Below are 24,059 nucleotides of genomic sequence, written 5' to 3'. Positions count from 1 at the left end.
GAAGTCATGGCAAGTGATTTCACACAGCATGATATTTTGGCTGTATATTATGCAAACTGTCATTCTGGATCGTTTATAAAAGTTTTATAAAAGGGGAACTTAAAATAAAAATATGCCCACATAGACTCATGGGTCACCATAGGGTGTGAGGTGCACCATAACTATAACTGACAGGGAAGTTGTAAATGGACATACAGAACAAAAAACAGGAACTTAGTTACAGAGGTTACAGGAAAATGTGGTCTATATGGGAAAACACATATAGGGTACAAGGTACAAAGCCGCTAGTGAAAATGTACTTGTACTTGAAAATGTACTTATCCAACATAATATCCAAACATTTTATTAAATCCAGAAGATCCGGTTGGATTGTAGCCACCCAGCACACGGCCTGTTCACCTTACTGCCATCAGGCAGGAGGTACCGCAGCATCCAGGCCAGAACAAACCGGCTAATGAACAGTTTCTACCCACAAGCCATCAGATTCCTGAACAATCTGTGAACCTTTCACCAACACCACTATAAAGACAAGTTTTTCAGAAAAGAATAGTTTAAGAAAGTCATGATTGCTTGTTTACCTATGTCAAAAATTCTACGTTTCCTCAATGCATCACTGTTTACCAGCAGTTAGGCTGGCTGACAAATTTTCCTATTCATTTCCTATTGCTACACTTCTAAGCGGTGCAATGAGTAATTGCATGCTGTGTCAACCAGCCCCAGTATTGTACTGCAGGCTAATTTCTACCCACTCTATTACTTAACTGACCAATTACAATCATCCCACTGTGGCTATACCACTTGAGTAGGGGACACAGCAGCAACCTGAGGAGTTGATACAGACTTAACAATTTGTCTGCGAGTCAAAAACAGAGGCAATGACCCTACACAGAAGAGGAAACTCTGTTTTTTGTCATGGCAAACGTAAGGTAGAGATGGTAAAGGTTGTACCGTTTGGAGCTTCTGTGGTCATGGATATGGTTATGGTTGACAGTTCTGTTCCCGTGTAAGATGAGGTGGTTCCTGTTGCGTTCACAGGTGTCGTAACCATGGTGGTGTTTATCCAAACTGTTGTGTTGACTTCAGGACTTTCTGATGGAATCACTGTTGTTGCCAAGCTGGAGTTGGTGGTATTACCTGGAGAAGTTGGATCAGGGGGGACAGTAGTGACATTGATAGTGTTGTTGGTGTTCTCTGTTGTATGCATTGTTGCATTGGAGGAGTGTGCTGTTGTGGAGCTCTCAGGGAACAAGGTGGTCGGGCTTTGGGATCCTGTGAGCTCATCTCCGGTTGTGAGTGAGGGATTGGTACTTGCTTCTGTGTGGTTGGAGGATTGAGATGTTGTGGAGCTCTCAGGAAACACTGTGGTGGGGCTTTGTGATCCTGTGTCCTCACCTCTGGTTGTAACTGAGGGATTGGTACTTGCTTCTGTGTGGTTGGAGGACTGTGCTGTTGTGAAACTCTCAGGAAACACTGTGGTCGGGCTGTGGGATCCTGTGTCCTCACCTCCTGTTGTAAATGAGGGATTGGTACTTGCTTCTGTGTGGTTGGAGGGTTGAGTTGTTGCGAAACTCCCAGAAAACTCTGTGGTTGGGCTTTGTGATCCTGTGAGCTCATCTCCGGTTGTAACTGAGGAGTTGCTTGTACTTGCGTCTGTGTGGTTAGAGTGTGTAGTCTGGAATGAAGAGCTGGAGGTAGCATCTGTCAGGGAGGCACTGGTAGTTGGGTCATAGGTAGAGGAAGGTGTTGTGGTTGTGATGGGATCTGTGGGAGGTTCTGTTGTTGCCATGACAGCTGTAAAAACACAACGGAAATTATGTAAACAAGATGTGAGCTCTGGTCAATGTACCTAGAAGGGAACACAAAAACTAATGATTAGAATTAGATGGTAGGGTGGGATGATGGATGGAGGATGGATGGACGGGTAGATCAATAGATAGATAGATGCCACCACCTCAGCTCTAGAACAAAAAAGGTCTACATGCTTGTCTGGAAGGATGGTGGGTCGAGCCGAGCTGTACTTGAAGCTAAAAAAGGCTGGGTTTTGACCAGACCATTTTTGGATTCGAAGGCCAATGGGTTTTAAAAAATGATTGGCAGCTACAGGCAGCCAGTGAAGAGAATACAGTAAAGGAGTGTCATGGCTGAACCAAGAAAGACTGAAGACAAGTTGCACCAATGCATTCTGCGTTCATTAGTTGCAAGAGCCTAATGGCACACATAAGAAGACTAGGCAGGAGGGAGTAACAATACACACATAACCGCTCAGCGGTTAGAGCGCCGGGCTATCGATAACAGGGTTGTGGGTTCGATTGCCGTGCTTGGCAAGCTGCCACTGTTGGGCCCTTGAGCAAGGCCCTTTACCCCGGGCGCTGGAGTTGGCTGCCCACCGCTCTGGGTGTGTGTACTCACTGCCCCTAGTTCACTAGTGTGTGTGTGTGTGTTCACTACCACAGATGGGCTAAATGTGGAGGACACATTTCGCTGTACAATGACAAATACATGCACCTTTACCTTATTTACACATACTCTAAAAGATGCATGCTTCTAAATAAAGGTGCTTCCAATTGTTCTTGCGATGCCATAGAAGAACCACCATAAAGAGCCTTTACCAATTTATAGGTTCTTCACACATTCTCTATCACAAACATGTTTCTTTATGGAACCAAAAGTGGTTCTTCTATGGCATCGCTCAAAGAACCATTTAAAACACAGTTTCTTTGGGGGTGTATTGGTCGAGCTAATCGTTAATGACATTTTTAAATTTGCGCAACTGCTTTAAAGTCAGCGGACCAGGAATAAACAGCCAAACGTTTCCTGTGTTTTTCCAAGCACTCCTTGTTGGTATGCAGGTGGTGTATGTAAAATCTCACACTCCAATTGAGACCAATAAGCAGAGAGTGAGCGAGAGCACAGGCATTCCAGGCCACCGTTGTTCGAAGAATTTGTCCTGAGCTGGCAAGACCAATTAAATAAAGGTTAAATAAAGAAGAAAACAAAAAAAGCAGTGACACATAAAAGGCCATTTACAGCCTCTCTCTCTCTCTCACACACACACACACACTTTCTCTCTGGGCACACTTTAGATCCTGGGAGCCGACTGTTAATTTGATTATTTTCCTGGACCATGCTGTGATATAGTGTGTCAAGGTTTTATTGCCTAGTAACCCAAATGCAATGACATATTAAAAGAGGGGGGGGGGGGGGATGAGCTTGGGAACACACCCACCTGTCAAAACTGTTTTATTGCCATATGTCTTATATATAGGGCACACACACCCATGGTAAAATAAATAAAGCTACTCAAACGTTAATCATAACCCAAATATGATGATTTATTTTTTCGCAATCGAACACAAACACACATACACTGACAGAATGTCTTTTTTCAGAAGATATCCTACTTAACTACATTAATATTAGGCAAAGAACAACAAACAAAACACACTACAAAAACTGCAGAGTCAGTGCACTCATAGGCTACGTTTACACGGTGGGTAAAGTGGCCCAAATCCGATTTTCTCAGCAAATCCTGTTTAAAATATGCCCTGCATCTGACTCTGAACAGTTCACGTTCCTAAACTGACGCAGATGCACAAAAGACCAAAGCTTCGCCAACTTCACAGGAGCTATCAAGGAGCTCCAGAGGTTGACAGCTGGGTTTATCACTGAGAATGTGTTAAAGCTCGCTGTAAAAAGGGCATGTCATTTGCCCATGGCCATGTCTTTGGTTTATGTGCAGCAGCGGCCTCCAGTGGCTGCGTTCGGTCATTTATTTAGAAATGTCTTTAAACACTGAGCGGACGTAATATGTGCCTTTTAATTTCATTTGAACAAAGACATCCCCTCAAATATTTATTTATTACGAGGTCTGTTACCTCGCTATCCCACCACCGTCAAGTTCGTCTGACTAAGTGGCACTGCTGCAAATCAGATCTGTATGGGATTGCAAAACTGCATAAGAAAGTGGCCCAAAAGGGAACTGAAAATGTCCCATTCAGTGTGTTTCTTCACACAGACACACAGATAACACATTCTTGTTAAATTCAAGTTGCTTGAGGTGTATGAGTGTGTAAGGCTACCATTCGGTCTTTGTACTTCACCTGTGGTTACTATGTAAGTTAATAGGAGTGCCATTTTGGCGGTACTGTTGCCACTCGGGGCAAAGAATACAACAAACTTACATTACTTTTGTAAGATCTGGTAGCACTGAAAGCAATAAAACTGGAGAAGCCAAAGCAAAATAAGGGGATACCACACTGAGACAGCTCAGGACGGATGCCAGGGGCTGTTCTTTGGATACATCGTCATCTATCAACGAGACTGATCCCGTTGGCCTGACCTTGCATTGCTGCCTCCAACCATGTACTTGAATATTACCAACTACACTATATGTTCAAATGTTTGTGGACACCCCTTCTAATGAACGCATTGAGCTAGTTTAAGCTGCACCCATTGCTGACACTGATGTGCAAATGCACACACACACACACACAGCTTCTATAGTCCCTGTAGAGAAGTACTGCTAATAGAATTGGACTCTGTGGAGCAGACAAACTTTAGCATATTAGAATAAATTGAAAATAATGATCTTGCTAATTGCTAATTGAAATCAAGGTGAAAATATGAGACCGGAAAAATCCAATGGCCGCTACAGTCCCGCAATTATTGGCCAAAGAGGCCACTGTTCCTCTGAATTCAAGAACATTAAATAGAGTTGATCCTGCTTTTGTTGGAGTAACTGTCTCTACTGTCCAGGGAAGAAGGCTTTCTACTAGACTCTGGAGCAGGTTTGCTGTTTGTCCACAAACATTTGGACATACAGCATAACTGATTAGTTTTACTGGGTGTTTGGGCAGGGAAATCACCAAACCATAAAGTAAACCCCGGCTTCCAGGACTAGACCTCCCTACCGCTGAGCTAAACAGATAAATGGTATATACTTCCTTCTTCCTGCAGTTCCCAATGCCTGTATGGCCTGTTTTCACACACTGGCACCCACAGCCCGGTAAAAGGTGAGATAAAGGTGTTATCAGCTTTTCACGCTTTTCAGGGAACAGGCCTTTACATACCATGTATTTGCATATCTATGACATGCATACAGTAAGCCATCAGTACACCAAAGGCACATCTCAACTGAATACAAGCAAAAAACCTAAGGGCAAAGGTTTGGCATCTGCGGTGAGGTCAGCATGGTGCCAACAGCATGAATCCATGCACCCAACCTGCCTTGTGTCAACAGTCCAGGCTGGTTTAATGGAGTGGGGAATGTTTTCATGGGCACTTTGGGCAGTTGATACCAATTATCACTTGAGGTCACAAGCAAATGTCTCTCAAACTGGTTTCATGAACATACCAACGAGTTCAGTGTTCTTCAAAATCTCAAAGGAGTATTTCTAACATCTTCTGGAATCCAGGCCATAGACCATGGGAGCAATTTTGAGAGCAAAACAAGGTTCTACCTAGGTTTTAGTATTAGTACTATTTAGTCCACTACATGTCCAAATGTTTGTGGACATTCCTTCTCATATATGCATTCAGCTAATCTAAGTTGCACTCATTGCTGACACAGATGTGCAAAAGCTTGGCTAGTCCCTATAGAGAGGAACTTCCAATAGAATAGGACTCTGGAGCAGATCTCAAGCAGATAATCATAAACCTCTTGGCACCATGCTGCCTAATGCCAGGTGTGGGCTGGAAGGGTATAAATCCCCCCAGCATTGAGCTGTGGAGCAGTGGAAGAACTGTGTTCCTCGGAATGATGGGGGAGCATCCAATACTTTTGGGATGAGTTGAGGAGTTGGGAGCCGAGGTGGGGTGGTGATCCTCCAACATCCTGACCTCACTCACAACACTCTTGTCACTGATTGCAATCAAATCCTCATAGCAATGCTCCTCCAAACTCTAGTAGAAAGCCTTCTTCCCTGGACAGTAGAGACAGTTACTCCAACAAAAGCAGGATAAACCCCTTTTTTAAGACCCACGATTTTGTAAGAAGAAATAATGAATGAGCAGGTGTCCCAATACATTTGTCCATATAGTGTATGTGATTTCTCCTTCTATGTTCTTAAACAATTTTACTACTAATGGTACCCTGCTACATTTCCGCGAACTAATATTTATTGAATATTAATTACAATTAATAAATAGTTAATATTAACAGAAGCAGCTGTGTAATGTAATGTCTGTGTTTCCGTGCTTGTGTTACCTATCTCGTTGTTTGCTTTTGACACTCACAGCTCACGGCTCAAGCAACTTAAATGATGGGCTGTGGACAGAATTTTCATGTGGTAGCAAGATAAGGATGTTCCTAATGCTCCACGTGCTCTGAGGCAGCTGCCACTGTAAATAAGCAAGCGAATACACAGCTGCCTGTGTGTGCATTTACTGCTATTGTTGAGAAGACTGACGCAGGCAGCGATGGAGAGCGCTGCACTCGAGCTGGGGGAGAGTTAGCTAATGCACTCTACAAAAAGGTGGTTCCTCAAGGGTTGCTTATTAAAGGCAGCAGTTCTATACAGAACCATGTCAACTCAAAGAATCAATTGGATACATAAATATATTTGACCTATTGCTGACACAGATGTGGAGCAGTAGAACTGTGTTTTCTGGAATGATGGTGCTCCATTCAGTACTTTCGAGATAAGTTGGTGAGATGAGGATGAGGTAGGGTGGTGATCCTCACTGCAATGCTCCGAAATAGAAACTAGAAAGACTTCCCTGAATAGTAGGTTATTAGTAGTTATTCCAACAAAAGCAGGACAAACTCTTTCTTAATTTTCCTGATTTCAGAAGAAACAATGAATACGCAGGTGTCCCATTACTTTTGCCCATATAATGCAGTTTCAGAGAGCATTTTTTAGTATATAGAGCTCTGATTTCTATCAATATGGAAAAACACATAGTCAAGTTTCCTTGAAAACACACTGGACTGCCTTAGCTACCTGATACCTAAAGTTTCAGCTAGTCCCCTAACAACGGCCCACCCCAGTATTGGCCACTTCCACGTATTGCACATTTCCAGTCTCTCTCTTTTCCTCTCCAATCTCAAAAAACCTAAGATCCCCCCTAGAAGAGGCATCTAATATAATCTTGCATATCTAGGGTGAAAATGTGCACTACGCAGAAGAGCCAGCCAGCCAAGGACAGCCATTGTTAGGGGAGCTAAACAAAGCTCAGCACTGTGAGAAAGCCAAGCCCAAAGGGTGCTAGACTAAAAGCTAACCCAGCTACAATCAATCTCTTCCGCCAGCTAACCACACACAGCACCGAGAGGACACTGTGAAGACACAGTATGCTATGGTAGGGTAGGTTATGCTATGCTATGTGGCTCCTGTTAGCTACTAAAGTGCTGTAAACCAGCCATCAGCTTATCAGTTTTTTTCTCTTGCTCTTGTTGACCAATAATCAGCTTTCTGGTGGTCATTGCTTGCTTAAGGTCTGTACAGCTGGCAGTTACCCCACTGCAGACTAATCCTAACCATCGAGTACTAGCCCCAGAAGTCATGCAGAGGTTAAGGCCACAGCAGTGTGTACGACCCTTTGTCTGACCAGACCTGTTCGGGGTCAAAAGTGCATCTCTCTCCCTACGGCCCCCCACAATTCCTGAGCTATTTGATCTCACATTCTGTACTTTACTGGGTTTAGCTAGCACAGGCCTATTGAGGACTGTGTCTTGGGTACAGTGTGCTATCACACTGCTGAACTATGCAGCATACAATAACAGTTATTCGCTAGCTGTTTTAAAAGGTCTATTATCACATTTGATTGTATTTTATTTCTTTCTCTCAAGACCCTTTATAAAGGTTTACTCTTTATATGGCCATTTATAATATGGTCATATTTCCATGCTTAGTCTCCAGCTTTTCTTCACATTGAACTAGTTCTGTCTAACCCTAATAAAGTTTTTCATAGTTCTGTCTAACTCTAATAAAGTTTTACCAGTTCTGTCTAACCCTAATAAAGTTTTCCTAGTTCTGTCTAACCATAATAAAGTTTCCCTAGTTCTGTCTAACCCTAATATAAATATCTTCTAGTTCTGTCTAACCCTAATAAAGTTTTTCATAGTTCTGCCTAACTCTAATAAAGTTTTACCAGTTCTGTCTAACCCTAATAGAAATATCGTCTAGTTCTGTCTAACCCTAATAAAGTTTTTCATAGTTCTGCCTAACTCTAATAAAGTTTTACCAGTTCTGTCTAACCCTAATAAAGTTTTACCAGTTCTGTCTAACCCTAATAGAAATATCTTCTAGTTCTGTCTACCCCTAATAGAACATTTTTCCTAGTTCTGTCTAACCCTAATATAAATATCTTCTAGTTCTTTCTAACCATAATATAAATATCTTCTAGTTCTGTCTAACCCTAATATAAATATCTTCTAGTTCTGTCTAACCATAATATAAATATCTTCTAGTTCTGTCTAACCCTAATATAAATATCTTCTAGTTCTGTCTAACCCTAATAAAGTTTTTTCTAGTTCTGTCTAACCCTAATAAAGTTTCCCTAGTTCTGTCTAACCCTAATATAAATATCTTCTAGTTCTGTCTAACCCTAATAGAAAATTTTTCCTAGTTCTGTCTAACCCTAATATAAATACCTTCTAGTTCTGTCTAACCCTAATATAAATATCTTCTAGTTCTGTCTAACCCTAATATAAATATCTTCTAGTTATGTCTAACCCTAATAAAGTTTTCCTAGTGCTGTCTAACCCTAATAGAAATATCTTCTAGTTCTGTCTACCCCTAATTAAGTTTTTTCTAGTTTTTTTAGTTCTGTCTAACCCTGAAAGAAGGCATCTCCTATTTCTGTCTAACCCTGATAGAAATGTCCCAAATTTCTGCATTACCCTAACTGAAAATGCAGTATTGGCTGAAATACTAAAATAGGTGGATGTGAATAGATGGACATGAGTGGAATAGATGAATGTAAATGTGTTTCTTTTTTTGTGAATGAATTTCTTTAATCAAATCATATATTTCACATATACTGTGTAGCACATAGAATTAGAAATTGCACAACTAATGGATACTAAACTTCACATTACTGAAATGCATTTGGCCCTAGAAACCTGATTTTAATTTATGTTGGAAGTGGCCATTCAATCAAATTCTTCCAACAGCAAGGCCTCGGCTATGTTGTTCTCAACCTTATTTTTGTTTAAACAGAGATTTTAAAATTAGTCAGCAGCTGAACAAATGTTGATTCTTTCCCAGCATGACTTCTTTAGCAGATAAAAGCTTTCCTGCAGCAAGACAGTCAACATTCAGCTAGTCAATATCTGTGCACAATGCTAGGAAACACTGCTAGTATGTTTGCTACTAGTGTTCATACTAAAAAGGTAAAAAGCTAAAAGGATTTACAGTACAGCCTCACCTGATATGAAATGTAGGGCTGTAGGTTATCAACAAGATGCTACTACACAACTGGCATGTAACATTCAAAACGCCCTGAAAATAAAAACAATACAGGAAAACATCCACAAAAACTCATCATTAATTATTATTCTGGTATTAATTAACCTTATTAAATGGCTCGTGTTGCGGAAAGCTCAATATTGTTTTTTTATTTATTTTACAAGAGTCGCTGTAGATACAGGTTTACATGCTGTATGTATGTACGAGTTGTTAACGCTTGAAAAAATGTACTGCCAGAGTAAGTAAATACATTTGAAATTATTACAGTTGAAATTATATAAATGTACCCTCAAATGTACAACATCATCCTTAAGATCTAAATGTTACAAAAATGTAGGGGTATAAAATAAAAAAGAAATATCATATAATATATAAATAAATAAATAAAAAACAATATAAACAAACACAGTTCAGTAATGCTTCCTAAATATACTCAAGGCATACCTTAAAATGTGCCACCCAATGCATTTACTAAGCAAGCCAATTACTTACCAGCCAATTTACCACCCTGTTATTTTCCCTTTTTTTACGGAGGGCTTACGAAAGAAAAAACAATCAGCTCTGTTTTCTGTGGCTGGTTTACGTCACTGTAACAGCCCACAGCCACGTTGCATACCATAGCCTAGCCTATCCCGGTATGGCCTAGCATGTTTTTAGACCTGTATTTTGTAATTATTTATGAGTATTACTAAATAGTGTTGTTGTCCTCTCTAGGTTCTCTTGGTGTACAGTTTGGTACAGTATGTGATTAGTTAGCTAAAGAGAATGTAATCGGGCCTGGTAGGGTAAGCTAGTCGACTTTATTTTAGTTATGATTATTTCATGTAGGATGGTTGATTTTTTTTTATATTCCAATTCCAATGTCTGAATATCGTAATTATCAAACGTTAACTGCTCTTTATAAAGGGTTTAATTGTATTATTATGCTATTATATTATAATTATATCAGTGGCATAAAATGGTCTTTGTTATCGGGACAGGCCTAAGTGTTGTACCTTTCCTCTGAAAGTGTGTGAAACCTCAGATCTAGGAACAGCCCATTGTAAATTCATTGTTTTTTTGACAATACAACAAACATCCTATTTGAACTACTCAGCATACAGCAGTCTAGCATCCCCCATTCACACTGAAGTGGCAAGGAGATACAACACAGTGTAAGATATCTAAGAAAAACACGTGGAATCGAGCCACCAACCCAAAAAAAGATGTTCTCAGATGTTCTCCACATGCAAAAACTCTTTGGTGATAAATCATGTGATGGAGCTAAATAAGCATTACGCTGGGGAGGCCTAATGGAAATGCCCTCGGCTCGGCGGTGGGGCCAGGAGAACATAGTGAGAAGCTCAGCAAAGTGCAGGAAAGTGTGAATGGGACTTTATTTATTATTGTTATTATGGGGGACTCCGTCCGCCTGCCATTCGGCCTTGTTGCAGAGACAGAGATTGATGTAGCGTTACCATGGAAACTGCTTGCTGGTAATGTGACTCAGTTGGCGAGAAAAGCCGACACTCCTCATTCCCCGGCCTTCTCTCGTCAAGAAACACTGTGTGTGTGGGTGTGTGTGGGGGGGGGACTTCTGCTTATGAATGAATCAGTGTGTGTGTGTGTGAGTGTGTTGGGGGCAGACTGACCTTGGAGAAAAGTTCTTTTCTACCCCATAAATCCACACATGCATAAAGCATCTAGACATTTTTTGATGTGATGATAAAACAAACATCCACACTTAAACTGTCCAACTTTTTGACATAATGTGAATCTAGCAGTTGTTTTTAACATTGTGTCCACATTTTATGATGAACAGACCAATAGAAATGCTCCGAAATGACTCTTTTTACACTGACTTCCATTGAAAGTCCTATAAAGTGTCCATTTTGGAGATAAAACTACAAAGTTTTGATAATGTACACTATATATACCCTTAAATATACACTTATATACACATTCCAAATATGTGCATCCACGATCAAGAGGAAACTCCACTCTAACAAACCCAAAATATTCAAGAAGCATGTGTCTGATGATGTCAAGGCATCAGACTCATCACCAATATGAATAACTCTATGGCCCACCCTTAGCGATAAAAGATTCAGTTGAGTCGGGATAAGCTATTTTAATAACGTACACACTGGGAAGACATATGTACACAGAAATCTGAATGAGTTGTATAATATTTTTAATACTGTAGAGAATGTGTAGTGTCTTTTTTCTCTGAGTGGTCTTCCCTTAAGGGGAGATATTTAAGGAGCAGTCCACATGAGAGAGAAACACAGCTTGGAGCAGACGGGCCGTCTGCTAAAGGTGGTTGGGCCTAGCTGGTGGGCCTAAAGACTAAAGAGTATTCTTGAGGCTAGAAGAAGCCTGGTTAGTAAGCTTCTATCTCCACAATGTGGACACCTTCTGAAATCCTCCAAAAAAAGGAGCCTTTACGGCTTTATGGCCGGATTTGGCCCTGTACTAAAATAGTTCAAACAGGACAGTGCATGTGGGAAACATTCGTACGGGTGCTGTATGCGACCTCTGAAGTGTGGAGATCCACTGCCACGTCCTCTAATCACTCTTCACTAGGTTGGACATCCGAGCACTGTATAGGACAGAATTCTCTGACCTTGAGGGCCGTCCCGGTTTCTTATTAAGTTATTTATTAATCTCAATTATGACAAGATCACTGATTAAAAAGCTTGTCCTCAATAAATCTGCAATAATTAGTTGGCTACTGTGTGACGATAATCAGGGAATTTTTGAATAGTTAAATAGTTCCGAGTGGTTTAGTACAGAATTGTTCGCAGTGATGGTGAATTAAACCAGATATCTGAAGAGCCTAATACCCCTGAAAGCTCCCTCCTACACCAAGTACCTTCATAAACAAGGGTTACAAACACACTACCTGTGCCAGAGACACTGTGTTACACTAGTTTCGAGGGGGTTTCATCATTATTCCGCCATTAATCAGCCCTGAGAACACATGTTCTGAATTCACTGGTCATTTGGACACCAAATAATAAGGCTTTATTTGTGTTGTAGACATTGTGACTCCTGGCTCCTATCACAACCTCTGCAAATCAATCCAGTTCTGTGAGTTTCTCAACGATGACCCGTTTTACAGCAAACTATTTTGAACTGCTTTGTTTACATCTCAACAGAAACTGGTAGAGTTCACCTTTAGGTCTGTTTTTACATTTACAGCATTTAGCAGGCACTCTTATCCAGAGTGACGTAGAGTTTAATCAAGGTACAGAGCACTATGACCGCTGCCAAAGCCTCACACCCACTGCTTAAGCTTTACCCCCTAAAGTGGGCCTCGAATCCACAACCCTGAGATTAAGAGGCCGTATCCACCAGACTGCACTATGGAATGTATTGTGGTGCACTGTGGGATGCCAAGAGCACACTGGATGTTCATCATGGTTAAGACGTCACTATAAAATAGCGAGCTCCTAAAATAGCCCTCTATATAGTGACTAGGAACGTGGCCATGGTCTTCTAGGCTATTGTGTGTTGTGTTTGAGGAGTTCATCTGGTGAACTTTGACATGCAAACTTGCGTCGGCAACCAACAGCATGCCTGCTTTTGCGGCGCTGACCCTCGAAAGGGGCAGCCCAGCTCAGAAGACCCAAAACTGAGGAAATGCTAACGACAAAACACAGCCTGGCCAGGCCGACCAGCTTAGCTCTCGTCAGGACAGGTTATGGTTTCGCTGGTCTACCAGCATGTCCAACCTGATCGAGGAACTCAACCATGATCAAGCTTGTTGACCAAGCATGACCGCACTGGTTGACCAGTTTTACCACAATAGCCAACCAGGAACTCAACCACTACCCTAGCAGATACACCAGCAAGTACATCGAAGTCGAATGAAATCATAGACTATGCTGGACTCAACCCATCTAACCAGCTGGATTATCGGTACCGGACATATGTTCGGCTGGATGACCAGCTTTTCAATCACCCTGACCATCAAAGCTCCCAGCATAAGCTGGTGGTCTTTAGCTGGATTTTCCAGAAGGGTACCCCCAACAATTTATTTCTTAGTGTCTCCAAATAAACTACAACAGCGTTAACCAGCATGCTAACTGCTAATCTACCTCCTCAGCTGAGAGGAGCTGGCAGATCACCCACTGGCCCAACCATGGCAGTTATAGTTAGCGTGTGAGTGTTAGTGAGTACGTTATTATCTGACAAAATGAATCCAGTGCCCACTTTTGTATTTTATTGTGCGTGGAAACCGATTTAGCTAGTATGCTAATCGCTACGTTAGCTCCTCAACTGAGCAGAGCTGATCCCTCACTACGAACCACAGGTGGCACGGGTATACGATGACACGGCACAGGTATGTTCACTCAGTAGCTGTGTTAGCCAGCCTGCTAATTGCTATAAGCTAGCTATAAGTTAGCTTCAAGCTAAGCACAGTTCCACAGTAGTTTTGCTTTTAGGTTTAATTTTCAACGTTTAACTTTTTTTACACGGCACAACTAGCATTTAGCATGGAATAAAATAGCATTTAAGGTAAAACTGCCTAATAATATCACCTAAAATAATGTATCAAAATGTGTAAAATAATTTGTACATTATTTGTGATTTGTAAAATCACAAAAAAGATTAAAAATATGAATATATGCACTACATGAGCACAAAATACACGAAAGGAAAATAGCAAGTTGGCAAGCTAGCTAGTAGTGCGCTACGAGCACCAAAACGAAGGACTTTTTAGTGACCCGACATCCGGTCCAGTCCCAGTCAACGCCCACTTCACATGGTGACGCAAACTGCAAATGCCTGGAGTGACGGCAGCTTGAGAAGAGTGTGTGAGGTTGTGTGTGACCCTGAAGGCTGAGAGGACACAGCTCAGCTCAGCCCTGAAAACAGGAGCCTTCACCGATCGTTTATTAGGGTTGGTGAGCAATCCGCTCCTCTATATCCCCAAGAATCTGAGCATTAGGGGCTCCAAAATGAGCCATCCAGGAAATACATCACCACATTTTTGCCATTTTTCACTTTTTGATACAATATGAATCTGACAGTCAGAAAATCAATGGATGGACCAATAGAAATGCTCCAGAATGACTGACTTCCACTAAAGGTTACGATGGTTTTTTCCTTCTTCTGTAAAGTTAGCCAGCCTGCAGTTATGAAGATACAAGGTTTTGCCTGACTATGACAACAACATGCTAAGGTTGGGGTTACCCAGGAACATGAACATGAATGTCTCCTTAAAAAGAGAATGTGAGTGTGTGTGTGTGTGTGTGTGTGTGTGTGTGTAGCAGCCGAGGGTCACTATATCAAAGGCGCAAGTCTGACGGCAGGATGGTGTGTATCTGATGGCCACAGACAGCTTTCACTTCCACTTCTAACACACCAACACACCTGCCTCTCTCTCACACCCCTACAACCCCCCTCTACCACACACACAGCCCCCCTCTCACACAGGCAGGCTTATTTATTATCCCTCTTTTAACCCATTCAACAAAAAGGGGCTGTATGTGTGCCCACGCTTCAGTTCCTACAGAATTTACATATTAGTTTCACAGTCGTTAATGAATAATAAGTCTTAAAGGGCCCATACCCTTATTTTTATGTTAGCTAAGGCATGTGTTACAACTGTATGGTTTCCATATTGTATATTTGAGCACTTTCCAACCTCTCTTTATCCTCTAGAATTTAACATGCTTAATTTTTACCGTCTTTAAGACTGATCTATATGTCCAAATAGTTCTGGACACCCCTTCTAATGAATGCATTCCCCTACTTTAAGTCGCACTCAGTTAAGTTGCATCACAGGTGTGCAAATGCACACACACAGCTTGTCTAGTCCCTGTAGAGAAGTACTGTCAATTGAAAAGGACTCTCTGCTGCAGATAAACATGAACTTATTGGTACCATGCTGCCTAATGCCAGGTGTGGGCTAGAGGGGTATAAAGCCCCCCAGCATTGAGCTGTGGAGCAGTGGAAGAACTGTGTTCTCTAGAATGATGGATGGTGGTGCTCCATCCAATACTTTTGGGATGAGTTGGTAAGTTGGGGATGGGGTGAGGTGGTGATCATCCAACCATCCATGACCTCACTAATGCTCTTATAACTAAATACAATCAAATCCTCACAGCAATGCTCCTCTAGAATCTAGCAGGCAGCCTTCTTCCCTGGACAGTTGGGGCAGGGAAGTTACTCCAAAAAAAAGCAGGATAAACTCTTATTTAATGCCCTTGATTTTGGAAGGAACGATAAACGAGCAGGTGTCCCAATACTTTTGTCTATTTAGTGCATATATAAAAGATTTTGGTTCATTCAGACAGCAGTTCAGGCCGGAACACTCTGTATAACTGTATAACACAATGCGAGTCTGTGGCCCAATTGCAGTAGGCTGAATAGTCTGACGTACCGTCCCGTACGCAAATGTGCTGTTTTTTGCGACATTACAAAACCAGCGAATTCAAAAACAGGCTGTTTCTGCAGTTTCTTTTCCAGGTTTCAACCAAATAGAGTGAGGATGACACTTTAACACTGTGTACAAAATACATTAATACTGTTTATTAAAACACGCAGAATTTTCCATCATATGGCCCCTTTAAGCTCTATTCATGGCAGGCCTCTCCAGGCCTCCACCCTAGCCTCTATTATTCTCACACACTCTCTCCCTCTCTCTCTCTTTCTCCATCTGAAATATGGATCACTCTCGCCACAGGTGAAGATAATAACTCTATATACCCTTTCTCTCTCAATTCATCCATCTTTATATATATATATATAATTTTTTCCTCTATTTCCCCTCTTTCCTGCTCTTTATGACCACTCTAAATGGCTCTTCGGTAACAGATGGCTCCCAGGAGCAGTACAACCCAGAAGACACACACACACACACAGACACACACTGTCATATCCTATTAAAGCATAGCCAGCACATGGCTTCCAATTAAAGAGGCAGATTTACTGTCTCTAATCCAATAGGATATGAGAGAGAGAGAGAGAGAGCGAGAGAGAGAGAGAGGGAGAGCGATGAGGAAGAGTAAGTCAGAGAGAAAGAGCAATAGAGAGAGAGAGAGAGAGAGAGAGAGAGAGAGAGAGAGAGAGAGAGAATTGAGGACAAGGAACAAATACAACAGTAATATGCCTTACTGAAAAACACTGAGTCATAAGGAAGGAAAACAGGCTGAAACTCACTGACCAAACATAATAGGACGCTGGCTGATTCGCTCAATCATCGGCGTCAGTGTTGATTAATTAGCTATATTAGATTAGCTATATTAGATATATATATATATATATATATATATATATATATATATATATATATATATATGGGAGAAGAGCTTTACTCAAACAAACCTTCATTAACCTACAAACACGCAGATTAGCATTACCCCACTATGTGCAGATTACTGTGCACTCCGACACACAGACTAACAAGCCTCTTACCTCACAGTCCTCCTGGAACACACTCACACACTATGGCCTTACCTCTAATGCCCCTCAGGCAACTTTGTTTTTTTCAAGTCTTTGGGCTTTTTGGACCACATTTGAAGCCAGAGCCATTAAACTGCAGAATCATGACGGAAAATGAAAAGTAAGATCAGGCCCAGTTTTACTGATTCCAGATCTTTTTCCAGTTAACTCAACTTAATCCATTTAAAAGTTTGGTCAACAATATGCGAGAGGGCTCCGAGTGCCTCAGCAGCCCAATGCACTACCACTATGGCTTGGGTGTCACAAGTTTGAATCCCGAGCTTTGCTGTTTTGCCGCTTTGCCATCAGCAGCCAGACTCAGAGAGAGCACAACTGGCCATGTCCAGAAGTGAAAATGTGGGTTAGGAGAACTTTTGACTGACTGAACTTTTGAAAAATCCTATAATTTACATTGAGCTCTATCAAAAAGCTTTGCCATCAGCAGCCAGAGTCAGAGAGAGCACAACTGGCCATCCTCTCTCCACTCATCACTTATAAGTGATGCTGGCCAGCACAGCTGTCTATGAGCTAGTGTGGTGGAGCTGGGAACCTGTGCGCTGTCCTCCTAGGAAAAGAGCCGGTGGCTGGCTTTGCATGTACCAGAGGAGACCATAATGTGTTAAGTCCTTACCCTCCTAGTGTCTGGAGCATTGCTAGTGCTAGTGGGAGCTATGTACGGGTAAATTCACCCTCTGGAGTCTACAACCAATGCCAGTGTGTTAAATTCAGTGCTTTTGTTCATGTCTTTGCATTAATACAGCGCAGAAATGCCTGACTCCGGGGTTACGAGGCACTCCTCTTGCCTGTCACGGTGTCTAGCTGGTGGATTCCCGTGTCTGTCATCTGCTGGATTTGTGGTCAATGGTTGCATATGATGATCCAACTCATCAGATCTACCTGCATTTCCTCATCCATGTCTCCTCCTTCAGTGGCCACACGCACCATTTCCTCCAGCGTCTTCTGTCTAACTGCCTGCTTGTTTAGAGACAGGAGATCATACGTTATCCATGGTTAGGAGTTTGAGAATAGAAAGGCCTCCCCTATTCCATGTGATGGGGGCGTTCTAACATATATATATATATATATATATATATATATATATATATATATATATATATATATATATATGCAGATTGAGGGGGCGGGGCCACAGACTAAACATCCTTCCCAGTGTTTAATCAATTTCAGCTGCAGCTCATTTACTCATGTGCCGATGAGGCTCATCTTCATGTAGATTGTCGACCAACTTGAGAGGCAGACATGAAAAATGTGAGTTAGGAGAACTTTTGACTGACTGAACTTTTGACAAATCGCATAACTTACATTGAGCTCCATCAAAAATGCTCTTCAGTCTCTACACTGTTTGAATCAGACGTTTGGTGGCTGTAATGCAGCCCTATTTTTCTTACAACTCAGACCTCCAATGGATCCAATGGGGGAAGTCCAACCCCCAAGCCTCCTACAAATCCCCCTATAAAACTTCTAAAAAAAAAAACCTGGACATCTTAACGCTAATTCATCAAAATGTGCTTCAGCCGCAGACCCTTATCTCCTATCACGTCTATCAGCAGCACAGAACACACTCAATGAATAAGTGGAGACCTTCTTCACCTTCTCGCTCCCTTTCTCATCAACACTCACTCAGGCACAACCCTCGCATACCTCCTCTCCTGCACACAATCGTATCTGCATGAGGTCAGGCTGCTGGTCAGTTTCAGCAGGGCCGTTAAGACCATGTGCTTCCATCAGTGAGTGAGTGAGTAAGTGAGTGAGTGAGTGGTGTGTATATATCTCCCACGGACAGCTTCACTCCTATCTGCCCTCCTCTCACCCCAGCTCCTCTCCTCCACTCCCTCCCCTCTCTAAGGGGTCTTCCAGTGGGCAGAAATGAGCAGCAGTGGACGTGGCGCCAGACACAGGGGGAGACTTGACCCTCAAGGCTATACTTCTATTCCTGCTCCGAAGGTTTTATGCCCGCCACACACACACACACACACACACACACACACACACCAACACACACTTTATTAGAAGCAGAGACACACCCTGAAGCAGGCAAAGCGGTCCGGGGCCCAGGCAGGGTTTTCACGTTAGCCTCGGTTGGGGTGACTGTCTCTGCCTGTGTGGCAGTCAGCATCTTCACATTCAGATAAAACCACCTATGGTCAAACCGTGTGGTCAGACTTCTGGAGATACAGGGTCTTCTGAGGATAATGTGTATTAGTGGCACACCGATCCAATATACTGGATCAGTATCAGCACTGACCTTATTAACCACTGGACTGGAAACCGGTTAAATACTGCCATCAATCAATCTAACTGTCTATCTCACCAATGTCTGTCTATCTGTTTGTCTTTGAGTCTCTGTCTATATATGTCTGTCTGTCTCTGTCCATCTACCTATCTGTCCATCAAAATATCTGTCTGTATATCTATAAATCTGTGCGCATCTGACTATTCATCTATGTCTGTCTGTGTATGTCTATCTATCTATCTATCTGTCTATCTATCTATTAATATGTCTGTCTGTCTATCTATCTATCTATTAATATGTCTGTCTGTCTATCTATCTATCTATCTATCTATCTGTCTGTCTATCTACCTATTTATTTATATGTCTGTTTGTCTGTCTGTATATCTATCTATCTGTCTATCTATCTATCTATTTATTTATATATCTGTCTATCTACCTATTTATTTTTCTGTCTGTATATCTGTCTATCTGTATATCTGTCTGTCTGTCTGTCTATCTATCTATCTATCTATCTGTCTGTCTATCTATTGATCTGTCTATCTATCTATCTATCTATCTGTCTGTCTGTCTATCTATCTATATATGTCTGTCTATTTATAAATCTATGTGTATCTGTCTATTCGTCTATCTGTCTGTATCTGTATATCTGTCTATATGTCGGTCTATCTATCAATGTATCTATCTACCTGTCTATCTGTCTGTCTCTCTGTTTGTCCATCTGTCTGTATCTATATATTGGTCTATACGTATCTATCTGTCTATTTATCTTCCTACCTAATCCACGAGGACAAAGCAGTGTTTTGTTCTACTCTCATTGTTCCTGTCCACTCTATTGTCCCGGCCACCCCGATTCCAAGTGTGCAGCACTGATCCTGCGTCACAGCTGCCATTTGGAAACTTCTCAGAATCTAGACCAACAACAGGAATGTTGCCAAGTGTTTCATCGTCACCACTCACAATCCCTCTACCTCACTGACTCAGACACAAGTGTCTCCGTGAGCATTTGAGTGCTGGGTAGTGACTCACTCCAGAGTAAAGCCTCAAAGCAGCAGGCCAGACAGGCAGGGCCATATGGGGAACCCTGAGCAATGCTGCAGCCATACAGCACCTTCATATGAGCGCTCTCCAGAAGAGAGGTGGGCGATATGGCCTGAACAGAACACGGTGAAACTTCACAGCACATTATACACTATACGCCAAATGTATGCGGACACCCCTCCTGATAAATGCATTCAGCTACTTTAAAAGATGCACCCATTGCTGTCACAGATGTGCAAATGCACACATACACACACACAGCTTGTCTAAACCACAGTAGACAAGTACTGCCAATAGAATAGGACTCTCTGAGGATAAACATGAACCAGTTGGCACCATGCCTAATGCCAGGTGTGGGCTAGAGGGGTATAAAGTGTTCTCTGGAATGATGATGGTGCTCCATCCAATACTTTTGGGATGAGTTGGGGAGTTGGGGACGGGGTGGGGCGGTGATCATCCAATATACTGATTCCCCTGATTTTGCTCTTATCGCTGAATGCAATCAAATCTAGCAGAAAGCATTCTTGCCTGGACAGTGGAGACAATTAGACCAACAAAAGCAAGATGAACTCTATTCTAACACCCTTGAGGCAGGTGTCCCAATACTTTTGTCCATATAGTTTCACAATGGTTCTTTATGCTCTTCATTTTTAGGAGTATAGTAAGAAAAAAAAGACACAGCATGCTTCTGCCAAGCATCATCTCCTTCCATCGACTGGCCTTTAAATCCCAAGCCAAACAAGGCTGTCCTACCTAAAGGTTCTCCAAAGTTCTCAAACTCTCTGGAATTACCCAGATTTTAAACAGTTTATGCATCAAAGACAGGGTCAAGGTTAAGCATTCGCCAAATCTGAACAACACTGCAACAACCAGGGCATTTGTTTCATGTTGCCAAGCACTGTTACAATAGACCTGTTGCCCAAGCTGGGTAGAGCAGCTTAAAGGGCTCCTATCATGGAAAGCTGGATTCCCTGACATAGTGCACAAACACTATGCACTCGAAGTCATGAATTCAATCCCATGCAGTTTAGCCCCGCCCATCCATGCTGAGGTTATAAGGAGTGTTTCTGCCTGGACTACGTTTTCAATGAGCCAATCAAAATACAGAGCATTTCCATAGATCAGTGTTAAATCGATCAGAGGATTAAAAAAATATATTTTTGAATGATTTCTGATCCATAATCCCACATAAATGTCATTGTAGGATGTGGGCCTTTAAACCCATGCCCTAATAAATGGCCTGTTAGTCTATATAGCAACCTGAGCTTAAAATATCAATCCCGAACACCAATCGAAGTACTAGGTTCCTCTTTAAAAAGTCAGTGGAACTTCTGAGTGCATCCAGCATCAATCAGCATAGGAACTGACGTCTGTTCTTCTCTTTTTTCGGTCTAAAATAAAACCCAGGAGCTCCAGAGTGGGAGCTGTGACCAACAGCAAAGCAGAACAGGAGCTGAAAATAATGAAACTCCCAAAAAAGTAAATAAGGACTAAATGTGAAGACCTGGATTAGAGCTGAAGGACACACAGGTGGTCCTCAGATATATCAGAGTAGCTGTGAAGGAACTCAGGAAAGTATCAATCCATCAGAAATGAGCTGAAGTGCAGTGAGGAGCACTTCGATCCACCTGGCTCTTAAGCATCACCTAGGTTCTTCTAAAGCAGTGGCTCCCAGCCCTGGTCCTGGAGGACCCCACTGTCCTCCACACTGTAGTTGGGTCCTGCTCTAACTCAACACCTGACTCTCAAGAAGGGCTTGTAAATGGGCTGATCAGCTAGAATCCTCCAGAACCTCTACAGAACTGGGATAGCTGAGCTTGGCCATGAGTCCTAAGGGGCTCAGTGAGGACAGCCAGACCAGCTTAGCTCCCTCCAAAAGCTCCAACCTCAAATCTTACCTGACACCACGAAGAGTGACAGGACGAGCCGGTGCGCTGGCAACATGGTGCTCCACCTGGGCCGGAGATCCTTCGATGAGTGGACGAAATGCAAACGACCGTAAGAACCTAAGAGGACACGACTAACTAACTTACTGCTGAAGTGTAGCGGGTTCGCATAGCGTGCGCCTGCTGCGCTGTGTGTGTATCTTGAGCGTGTGTTGCCGGAGCAGGTGGGTTATATTCCTCCCTCCACCTGTTTTCGTACAGGCCACGCCCATCTACGGCGGGATTGGCTTGGAGATCGCAATCTGGCGCATGACAGCCAATCCTGACGCATGGAGGACGGCACAGCACGCGCTAGTTCCATCATAGCGGGTGAATGACTGACTCATGGCAGCGCTGGAGGGATACTAGTAGCCAATCGTAGCGCAAGGGAGGCGGGACTTTGCGATAGACGGCGCTCTGATTGGCTCAATGTGTGAACGCAACTGTTTTTCTAGCCAAGTTATTATATATTTTTATACATACTTTTATCGATATATTTTCAATACAAATGTATTAAAGAATATATTGCCTAAATATAAAATAAATGCCATATATGAAAATAAATAAATACATAAATAAATGTATTCATTATTTTATTGATATAATACTTGTTTAATTCTTAAATATTAGACAGATATATGTAGTATATTTTAAAGAGAAGTATTAGCAAATATAGATTTACCATAGCAAAAACAAGTATATATATATATTCATAGGTATAGATGCACAATAAAAATGCAGTTGTACCATTTAAATTGACAACGGAAACAAAGGTATTGTAAAATAATTTCTTTAAAAAAAATTATAATAATTTATTAAAATATTTTATACATATAGAAAATTGCCCACTGTATATATATATATATATATATATATATATATATATATATATATATATATATAGTGGGCAATTTTCTATATGTATAAAATATATAAAAACATATATTAATTAAATATTTGATATCTTTATAAAAGTTATATTTTACAGATACATTTTTGGCCATTTTTGTACACTGCAAAAATTGTTAAATACATCCTATTTTTGAGTGTGTGTGTGTGTGGGGGGGCTCTCAGAATACACTGTCAGTCTCCAAATACACTGTCTCCAAATACACTGGACTGTGTTTTGACTGCACGCCACTTGATGCATTTTACACTCAAAACTAAAAGGTACACTTTATGCTTTTGGACCAGAAATAGCACTCAGGTGGTCTCTGCAGTCTTTATCTCTGCTGTCCAATAAAAAATATGTATCTCCATTTGTACTCTGTATGTAGTTTTCTCTCATGGGTTGAGCTCTGTAGCAGCTCGGTACACTGTGTAAATAATTCTAAATGAATGCACCAATAGAAATGCTCTAAATGACTTGCAGTAAACTCTCAGTTTACATCGACTTCCATTCAAAGCTAAGAACAGTCTTGCCTTCTCCTGTCACCATTTTGGAGATAAGTGTTTTTTTATTGGACAGAGTAGATATGCTAATCATGATACTTGCTCTTGCTCTTTTCACATCCTTCATCGTGTTACTCTTTGAACGACTGAAGACTAAAAGACTAAGTAGGCTCATGTTGTAGGACTGTGACAGTGTGTATATATTACAGTGTGAGTAAGACACTAAAGGTAGATAGCTCTCTCTCTCTCTCTCTCTCTCTCTCTCTCCCATCATCACTCTAGTGTGATGCTAACAGGCACTGGCATCTGATAGCCAACACATCACATCAGGGTACCCGGTGCTTTCCTCCGAGAGCGTTGGTTGCCCGGTGACGTTGCAGTCTGAATAGAGGTGGCGTCTGGTTGTGCATGTGTCAGAGGAGGCATGTGTCAGTCCTCACCCTCCCAGTGCAGAGCATGACATGTGATAGGGAGGGGTACTAACGAGTGGCTTAGGTAATAAACCCAAATTTGTGTTTATTACGTTTGCATTTAGGTGGATAATCGGCTGTGGCAGGAAGCAGTTTGAGAAGCATATTTATTTGGACAAACTACTAAAGATATATA

The 24,059-nt window shown here is 41.8% G+C and overlaps 1 protein-coding gene across 1 annotated transcript in view; it reads right to left on the bottom strand.

Moving 5' to 3' along the window:
• The window catches only part of LOC140574202 (uncharacterized), a 37,207-nt gene extending 14,984 nt beyond the window's left edge, over nucleotides 1–22,223 (bottom strand). Inside the window, exons 1-2 of the mRNA XM_072693954.1 lie at nucleotides 22,035–22,223; nucleotides 949–1,791 (exon numbers count right to left, since the gene is read on the bottom strand). Coding sequence (XP_072550055.1) covers nucleotides 949–1,791; nucleotides 22,035–22,080 — 889 coding nt within the window. The 5' untranslated portion in view covers nucleotides 22,081–22,223. The remainder of the gene's footprint in view (nucleotides 1–948; nucleotides 1,792–22,034) is intronic.
• Between the last annotated feature and the right edge of the window lie 1,836 nt (nucleotides 22,224–24,059).

This window comes from Salminus brasiliensis, chromosome 12 (assembly GCF_030463535.1).
Source record: "Salminus brasiliensis chromosome 12, fSalBra1.hap2, whole genome shotgun sequence".
Lineage (NCBI taxonomy): Eukaryota > Metazoa > Chordata > Actinopteri > Characiformes > Bryconidae > Salminus > Salminus brasiliensis.
The sequence above is the reverse complement of the archived record's forward strand: the minus strand, read 5'-3'. Positions and strand labels throughout refer to the sequence as shown.